The 9,594-nt window shown below is 42.4% G+C and overlaps 1 protein-coding gene across 1 annotated transcript in view; it reads right to left on the reverse strand.

Moving 5' to 3' along the window:
* The window catches only part of VWA8 (von Willebrand factor A domain containing 8), a 176,684-nt gene extending 168,020 nt beyond the window's left edge, over positions 1–8,664 (reverse strand). Inside the window, exon 1 of the mRNA XM_057409687.1 lies at positions 8,493–8,664. Coding sequence (XP_057265670.1) covers positions 8,493–8,637 — 145 coding nt within the window. The 5' untranslated portion in view covers positions 8,638–8,664. The remainder of the gene's footprint in view (positions 1–8,492) is intronic.
* Positions 8,665–9,594: the final 930 nt, after the last annotated feature.

Below are 9,594 nucleotides of genomic sequence, written 5' to 3' on the forward strand. Positions count from 1 at the left end.
TCTCAGAAAAAAAGATGTAGAAAGTACATAGCCCATGAACAAGATCCTTGTCCTGCTCCATCCCAGAGGACCCAGTCTGTGGTTACCTATCTCCAGCACTGCATAAAGAGTCAAAAGGTTCAGAGGACCAATGCTGGAACCAGAGAGGGAGATGCTGAAGAGGAAGCTTGTCCAAATTAACATAGGGAACAAAAACTCCTCCCATACATACTGCAGCTCTCCCTTCCGTCAGCAGTAAGTCTTCCAGCACACAGAGATGTTACTACTCATCTCACAGGACTGAGAATGGTTCTGGACATGACTCACACAATCCATGGGAAAGGCTACACTTTTAGGACTAGATTTATAGCACTTGGAGGAGAACCACCTACCACAACAAAGAATCGGCAAAAACCAGATTATAGCTGATTTCCTCCCAAATTTAAGGGCTTAAGAATGATGCTGAGGTTGGGAATCACAGCCTGACAAGCCTGCACATAGGTCTTTATGTTGCTCCTGAAGTCCTAATAATCAGACCCCTTTTTTTTCCTTAAAATATTAGCAGAAGATGGCAAACTGGTGGTTGTGCCTACATTTTACATGCCAGAAAGTGGGAGACTTAGGCAGCAGCAGTCCTGCCAAATACACACTGGCCAAGGATTCATTCATCCCTGGTCCTAAGCACAACCAGCACCAAACAGTTCCCACCCTTCCTGTTAGAGCTAAGCACCCTTCTCTAGTAGGTCTGTGCAGGAGCCAAGAAATGGAATGGTCCCAAACAGAGCTGGGGTTAAGCTAATGATCAAGCAGCAGTTTAAGGCTTTAGCTCATTTCCTGACCCACACTGAACTTGCAGTTCAAACGCACCTAAGAATACTGTGCCCTCTTCAGCCTGAAGCATTCAAACTCACTCCAGAAGAAACCCCTGCAACAGCTTAGGGGCCTAGTCCCCACTCTGGGAACTACTACATAGTCACTGGACAACATACATACCACTGCAGGGAGTAAAATTTTGGCTTTGGCTCTCAAAAATCTCCTATCTCCAAAGCTAGGGTTCTGCCAACTTTCTGGAAGTCTTAAAGTAAGCAAAACTATTTTATTGCCTAAGCATCATCTCCCTTTCCCTTTCTTCTGTTACAGCTCCAATCATTCTTACTGGTGAACAGCTAAGGGATTGACCAAAATGCCTTCAGGTTGATGAAAACATCCTAGGAGCCTGCTGCTTCATGTGAAAGTTGACACCTGGTTGATAAGCTCAGCTAGGAGGAATTTTAACATTCCAAAAAGAGCACATTGCCTGATACATCCTTAGGAAATTAGTGCCACCTTATTTTCTCACTATTCCCCAGACAACATGCAATGAGACAAGAGTATATGACTAAACAGCTCCTAACTTAAATCACCTCAGTTTAAGTTGTAAATACTCTTTCATGCATAAATAACCTAGAACATAGTAGGGACAAGATGCTGAAACAACAAGGTGTTGGACTTTTTCAATGCATTGGAATTGCTATGATCTACATGAGATTAATTACCTAGATTATTGATACAGCACTGAAAAGCCTTAGTTGGTTTCCTGTACTCCTTAAAAACAAAAACACCCCACAATTGAGTCTGGTCTAGTTGAAAAACTGTAAATGTGTCTCTCCCAGTGGTATTTATGTCAGCCCATAACATGCTAACCCTGATGAACACATCTGATCATGCCCAAAAATTACACAAATATTCCAGCCATCAATGGACCCTACCATCTTTCATGAAAAATGGGCTGGGAGAAAATACATGCAAGATATCGAGAGAGCTGAGCACACAAAATCCCAAGCATACAGTCAGGACATTCAGCTTTAACAGGTTTGTTGCTGCCTGGAGAGACACTTTGCCTCCAGCTTGCATCTGCCCAAAAAGCAAAAAATATTAACAGTGTTTAACAGAACTTCAAGCAACAATAAACCAAGACAGCAGAGCCTATTTTCCTAGCTAAATGAGCACGGGGGGGGTTAGCCCACTAATCTTATCACACACTTCCACCTGGGCTATATTTTCTGGTCTCAATTTGTTTCTTCTGTACTTGTTTAAAATCTCACATTTTGTTACCCCATTTCCACTGCATTTCCAAACTCTTTGAACAGAGATGTCATTCCAGCCAGCCTCTTTCCCATGTTTCACCAGCTGGCAAGGAACTGACAACAGCCTGCTTGGTAAAATGCTAGTGTTAAATCAGTCTCATAATTTGAGAACATGTATCCTAAATCATTTCACTCCACAGCAAGTTACGGAACAGCCCATGAATACTCCAACCTACCTCACAAGTTACTACCACAGTACTGTGGACAAAAGCTATACACACAGGGCTTTGCAGTGAAGACTTTGTAGTCTACATCAGGCTTGCTTAGGCAAGCAGTGAAAGTAAGAACCCAGTGGCACATCTCCCACACAGAAAACAGTAATCTTTGGTGCCATTGTCTTTGGGGATAACAGTGGGATACAAGCAGCATCTGAGGTACACAAAGAAATATGGTTGCTGAAAACAAAACAGGAGTGAAAATAAGCCAAAATCCAAAATGTAAGCAGGACACCCCATGAAGGGGTGGACAACATACTAAGCAGGTCATTTAAGAGCCCATTCAATATGGGTCAGAAATTGGCAGGACATAAAGATTGACCCAGTAATGGAACCCTGAAGAGACTCTCTGAAATGACAAGATAGGAAAACAGCCTCAATACATGCAGCGAGCTCTTTCTAATTGTACCTGGAATAGACAGGTGTGAATTACATCTCTGGCAAAATGGCAATTCGCATACGCACATACAGCTAGCCAGTAACCGCAGTGCTCTGAACTTGATACACTCTCTTCTTTAGAGCTAAATATTACACAGAAAACAATATTAATACATACATCTGGTTTTTATGACAACTAACAAGGTCTCTTCAGGTGAGCATGCCTATTTCTTCCACTCAGTCCCCTGAGCTACTGAACAGAAAAGCAAGACCTCCAGCCCTAAGCCCAAGCAGCAGAGGCGGCAGCCAGAGGTTGGGAGAGCACTTTGGCAGGTAACCCCTGCACGAACACCCTGCGTTTTTATTCTCTCCAGCATCTCCTACTCACTGTTCTCTGACATGGAGTAGCAGGACTTGATGGACCTTTGTTCTGACCTGCTGCAGATGCTTTTATGTTACAATCTCTGTGAGAAAGCTTCTTGAAGATGCAGCTTTATCATGAGCTTGGCACCTTTGACCAATCTTCTATTTAAAGGCTAGTATCACACCAACTATCCCTCTCTCCTCTTCCCTTCCCAAAAAGAGACTATTTCCTAATCCTACTACTTTTTTCCTGTATGTCGAGAAGAACAAGCCACTGCTACTTAAATTATTTACAGCAATGCTGGTCATATCTGAGGATAAACAGATTTCATCTCAACTACAAGTTTAGAACTTAAGAAGCAGAAAAAGGTTTTATTTCTTCTGCTGGCCATTTCTCGGGTGAAATAACCCTTTGAGAAGGAAATTAATAAATTTTAAATGGCTATTTTTAAATAAGCAAATTCTGCAGCAAAAGAAAACACCCTGCACAGACCCACACATGTGTTTATTTTTTTGAGTACACAACAGAAACAGTTCCAATCTCATGTATAAATCTTTATATGTTATCAGGGGTTTTATAGGACAGTACAATGAAGCTTCGGGAACATTAAGGCTTTAGGTGGCTGAAATGATTGTCTTTTGTCACTTTATTCCTGAATTTACGTGAGATTAACACACACTCCAATAGTCACCTTAGTATATTACACATTCACTTGTATGCAGACCATCCATCTGGTCTCAAAAGCCAGTAACAGCAAGAGCATATTAAAACTGTGAAGGTGCTAGACTCTGCTAACATTAAGTTCTGTGTGATAAGATCACACCTGTTAGACAAAAGTTCGAAATCTGTACTATACTCAAATGTGTATTTCCAGGTCTTAATCTCATTCTAATGTGAAGGGGGGGGAGGGATGCTTCTAACTGACATTTAACCAGAACATTTCCATAAAGGCATAGAAGAGTTTCAGCCCTCACACATGAAGAATCAAATTATTCTGAAGAAACAGAACCTTTCCAGGGTTTGGGATTTTTTCTTTTTCCTCAACTTTCTGAATGCATTATTCAGAGCGGGGAGAGTGGAGAAGAAAAACCCACTAACCTATTCTGCATCTTACATTGTTACTGGCAGCCTCCCAAACCTGTATGAGGGACAGAAACTCATTCCCTAGGTTTGCTCCTTGACTATCACTGCCTCCACATACAGATGTGGTGGAGCTCAGCTGCTGCCAAGAGGATGCAGCAGACTGGCAGCTGCTGCTGACTGAAACAGTTGGATGTTTACACAAAACCCATCTCCAATCAAAGAAAAAAAAAAAATGCTTCATTTAAGTCACCCTTTTATTTTCTTTTTTATGAGCAAAAGAAAGCTTTTCCCTCTAAGAAACCAAAATAATTACTTCAAACATATATTTTTGATTACTTGATTTCTACTCAGGATTATTCTTAGATGGCCTGGTTTTAATTTTTCAGTTTTGAAGCTAACGCTTCTTTTCTTCAATTGCCTATTTTAGGCTAATTATTCTATTTACACATTAAAGTCCACAGTGTCACTGAAATAATATCTTGGTATTTACTCCAGGAAATTAACTTTTCCCTCTATTTTTCTGCATTAGCAGAACACCACGAATGTGGAATCTTACCTGACATTTCTCCCATCGCTGGAAGTGTTCAGTGCCAGGCTGGATGGGGCCTTGACCAACCTAGTCTACTGTGAGACATCCTTGCCCATGGCATGGGGGTTGGAATCAGCTTATCTCTGAAGTCCCTTCCAACCCAAACCATTCTGTGATTCTATGATCCAGTCATGTAGGAAGCTTACAATAATTTCAAAAAAAAAAAACAACCTACGACTCACTGTATCAACAGAATCAATTGAATTTTTTAATTGAAATTTCCCATTTACTGAAAAGATAACCAAAATAGTCAAAACAGCTCTAAAATTCACTGTGGCATCTCCTATGCAACTATTCTGAGCCCCTGAGTCTGCCAAACAGGTTCACCTTCAGGCTTATGTATTAAAATGGGCAAGACTTGAAGAACACATCAACACAGATCAGGACTGTAACAGCTGCTAAACAGGAAAATCTGAACTTTGAAGAACTGCCAAGTATTAAAACTCAGAAGCTATTTAGTGACATCTACTCATAGGAACAACAGTGAAACCCTACTGAAAAAAGTACAGAAGCTTATCTGCCTGACAGCTCATCCTTTTCTTCCAACTATATCACAGTGTCTAATACAAGACAGGTTTTTTTGTCACCAACCTTTTATCTCTTAAATGTTGGAATAATTTGAAATAACTCAAGCATAACTTTGCAAACTTCCACAGCAATTTGCTTTGAAAATCCCTTCGTTTGCTGCCTTCTCAGTTGTGCTGATGCAACAGCTGTTTGTAAGGACATGCCATAATCGAATCATTGGAATCATTTCAGTCACCACAGTGTACCCCCCTATGTACAACTACAGAGGCAATGGACAATAGCAGGAATGTTAAGAGAAAGATGAAAAGAATAATGTCTCTTAAACAGGTTTTGCTGATGAAAAAAAAAATATTGCCAGAACCACACTCCCAGCTGTCAATAACATGAACTTTAACAGGATAACTACATAGGTAAAGTCAGAAAAGGGAATGTGCTGGGAAGCATTTACATCCATCATCAACCAGTTCTGTAGTCTTTGAACAGTTGGTAGACCTGGGAAAAAAAAAACCAAAACAGAACAAACACCCAAACCCCTCCTAAACACACAGTCCCTCTCATTCATAGCCTTCTTTCAGCTTTTAAATTTTTACCACAATCACTTACATCCTGTACAGTGCTGAGTGACATTACAGGATTCTGAAGATTGATAACCAGTTTTACAGCTGACTGTGCTCTGCTCATCAGATACTCTTGTATGTATTACTGAGATCTTTTCGGCTCTAAACATAGGTTTGATTAGGAAATGGAGCTGGCCAGCTTTTGGAAAGTAGAGCTTTCTGAATAGGCAGAGCTGCAGAAAACAGTGAATAAAACTAGCATACATTTTGTTCAGCTCAACTGACATGTAAGTTGTTTTACACATGGTGAGCAGCAAAGCACACAAGACCTTCCTTTGCCTGTGCTATCTGAATAAGAGTGATTTTTATATTTCAGCTCTTCAGTTTTCACAAAATTCAATGTTTGTTCCCACCAATGCCTTAAAGCATCTTTGATATTGTGGATTCAGCCAGATTTTCTATAAAGTTTCATATTATATACAGATAGATGCAAATAATCAAGTGTTAGTGAACTGATTTACATAGAACTTCACTTTGATCAGCTCAAACTGCGTTTGAAATAATAATTCATCACAAATAACTCTGCAGTCTACAAAACCTTGATTTGTTTCAGTCTTTTGAAAGGAAACACAAAACCTGCATTAAAAATTAATCTGACAGTCATCCTTCCACAACATTTGTTACTATAAATTGTTTCCCTCATTAGATAAGTTGCAAACCCAAACCCTTCCAGGATATTCTCATTATCCCTTAGCCACAGAGTACCTCTGTCTTTGAGACTTCTCTTTAGCTTTACCACCAGATAGACCTAGCAGCTCCTCCACAGCCCCCAGTGCACCAATAAGCCATACCCACCTTACAAACAGCTGAAAACCTAAGCGTGGCTTCTCCACACACAACAGGACAAAACCAGGTAACAGTTTCTCTCCTCCACTTAAAAGGTACCATCACTGACAGTAAACCCAATCTGGCAGGGATGCCAGATTCAAATTACTGAGTAGACAACAATTTGCTGTTTACCCGACTGTTAACAGCTTCCAGCCTCTTCACAAATATTTTCTTTATTGGTAAGGAAAAAGACATGCAACCTCAACGCTGCTTACAGTTAGACCTGTAATTACAGTAGCTGCATAAAAATAGAAAAACCATGTACTGCATACAAAATTTCAGACTACCTCTTTGTAACTTTAGTAAACTCAAAGGAATTATAAGGCCTGCAAAAGGACATGCAAACATCTGTAAAACAGAATTTAAAAAAGAACAACAAAAACCAAGTAATAAGTATTATTCCTAATATGAAGCACTCAAATGAGATGTCTCAGGTGCTGGGAGGGCAAATATCCCTAATATTATCTCCTCTTAACATGTATTTAATAAACTACATGATTGTCTAGAGCTTTGGATTTAAATCTATCACCATTGTTAATTGTAACTGGGAATACTCCTACTATACATATACGATGTTCATTAATATTGCTAAGTTACACCCAGTTACATTCCACAGCACACGGAAAGTAAGAAGTATTTTTAGTAATACTACATTTGCTACTGTTTCATTCTGCTGAATTTCTTTGTGCTCTTTAAGTTCCTCACTCCAACAATGGGCTCAAAAGTCCTGAGCTACCTTCTTCAGGTGCTTTTATCATACATTGTTAAGTTGTTCCCTTTTATTCCTATTGGTTTTAAAACAAATAACCCTAGGTTTTTTTCGGTACTTTTCATAAATAAAATATTTTCTATTCAAAAATTCTTACAGGAATTTTATGGTTATCAATTCTTCAGAGGCTTTCTTCTTGAGAAACTAAATGTATATTTAAAAAATAACATCTAAATAAAAATAATGAACAGAATTTTTAAAAAGTAAAAATGGAGATAAATGGTATTCAAGGGATGGAATTAAGAGCTTTAGTGACTACCCCACCATCAGAATCACTTGCTGTCATTCTATCTCACCGATTTACAGCTGCTCTTCACTTGCTCTGAATTTAGTAGCTATGTTGCTTTTGGCATTGATCCAGAGAAGTGTGAGCTCTCACAAGCATATATCACCACTTCCAAACGACACTTTTGTTATGCACAGGCTTGTCATCTGCCTCAAAGGTCATCAGAGGATATCCCAGGACAGCTCAGGACACCCTCTTTAGCATTGGGAAACTCAAGGTCAACCCCCTATCTCATTACCCGTACGCTGCAGGCACACTCACACACACATCAGCCTCGACAACCGTTAACACGGATATGGCTTTGCCTTCGCGGAAGGACAATGGCATTCCATGAAGAGAGCATCACAAGATGGGAATAAACCGCTTGATGGAGAAGCACAGTTCTGAAGGGTACAGGCTCCGAGGCTGCTTCTTGCTTCACTAAAGTAGAAACTACGGAAAGCCGCACCAAGCGTCCCTGCAAGCCTGTCACTGAACTCTGCCCTTTCCTTCCACGCAGCACTCAGGCGCATTAGCAGAAATACGGACTTTAACGCAAACCGGGCAAACCAGCAGCCACAACCCGACTCCAGGCCTCCCCGTAGGTTCCCTGGCTGTGATGCGAGAGGGGCTGTCCACATGCCCACATGCCCATACTTCCGGGCGCGGTGGGCCTGCGGGTTGGCTGGGGGAGGCTGTAGCGAGGCTCGGGTCAGGCTGGGCCCCGCGGGATATCGGGGTGCAGCGTTACCTGTGCCGTGCAGCGCCCTGACCTCCAGGCGGCCGGACCGCGCCGCAGCCGCGCCGCCGCCCAGCACCTGCCGCAGGAGCAAGCGGACCCTGCGCGCAGCGGGGGCCCCGGCCCCGCCACCCAGATACAGCACCCGCGACTGCATGGGCGCGGGGAGACCGCTGCCTCCAGGCCGGGCGGAAGGAAAAAGCCGTAGCACAAAGTCCCACCGGAAACTAGCGCCGGGCCGACCGGCGGCCGGGGCGGGTTCGGGCCGAGCTACCCGGTGCTGGCGGGGTGGCTTGGGGTGGGGTCGCGGAGAGAGCGGGCTGTTTTCCGTCAGACGGAGGCAATGGCGGGCGGACCCCCGAGCCCCTTCAGCGGGGCACTTTGCTGTGGAGGATGGGATTGGTACCCACCGTGTGTTCAGTCCGGGGATCGGGTCGTCAGCTCTGAGAGGGGCGTAATTTTATGTGTTAAAGAGGCTGAACTCCGTGGCTGGAAACGTTGAAAACGCCCTGGAAGGCAAGGCGTGGGCAGTGGTGGCTGAGGGAGAATCATGGCGCCAAAGGTATCTCCTACCTGATTGCTTAAGTCCTGCTGAACTCATGGGGCCTTCTGTCCCAGTGGCACGTCTCACCTGTGTTCTTGGAATTAAGTTGTTTCATACTTTAAGGAGAATTGGAACCAAGTTACTCGGGGTGTTGTTTTGCACATGCAGGGTTTAGGTGTGAGATTTTTGTAAAGGATAGGTTTCAGAACTGGCTTGTTTCAACTAAAGTTGCGGCTTGGGTCTGTATAAATTTCAGAATAACTTGTGAAAGGCTGAAGCTTTCACAGTAACAAACTACGCCTAGTTTCAAGGAAAATCCAGTTGAGACTTGGATCTCAGAACCAGTGAAAATATAGGGAAGGAGCTTAGCAGAAAGCAGAAGCCAGAATCAAATCACTGACCTTGTCACCTGTACTTCAATTCTGAGGTAGCTCAGTGTCCATGGGACTGGGAGAATTTTTCTCCAATAAATCTGCCATTTCTGCATGTTTTAAGCATTGAGCAATAATCCCAGAGGACAACCACGAAAGAGTGAACTAAACATCAGTTTAAGCATAGACTTTTAAACCC

This window comes from Pezoporus wallicus, unplaced genomic scaffold (assembly GCF_028554395.1).
Source record: "Pezoporus wallicus isolate ANWC-B61680 ecotype Strahan unplaced genomic scaffold, APGP_CSIRO_Pwel_v1 contig_2543, whole genome shotgun sequence".
NCBI lineage: Eukaryota > Metazoa > Chordata > Aves > Psittaciformes > Psittacidae > Pezoporus > Pezoporus wallicus.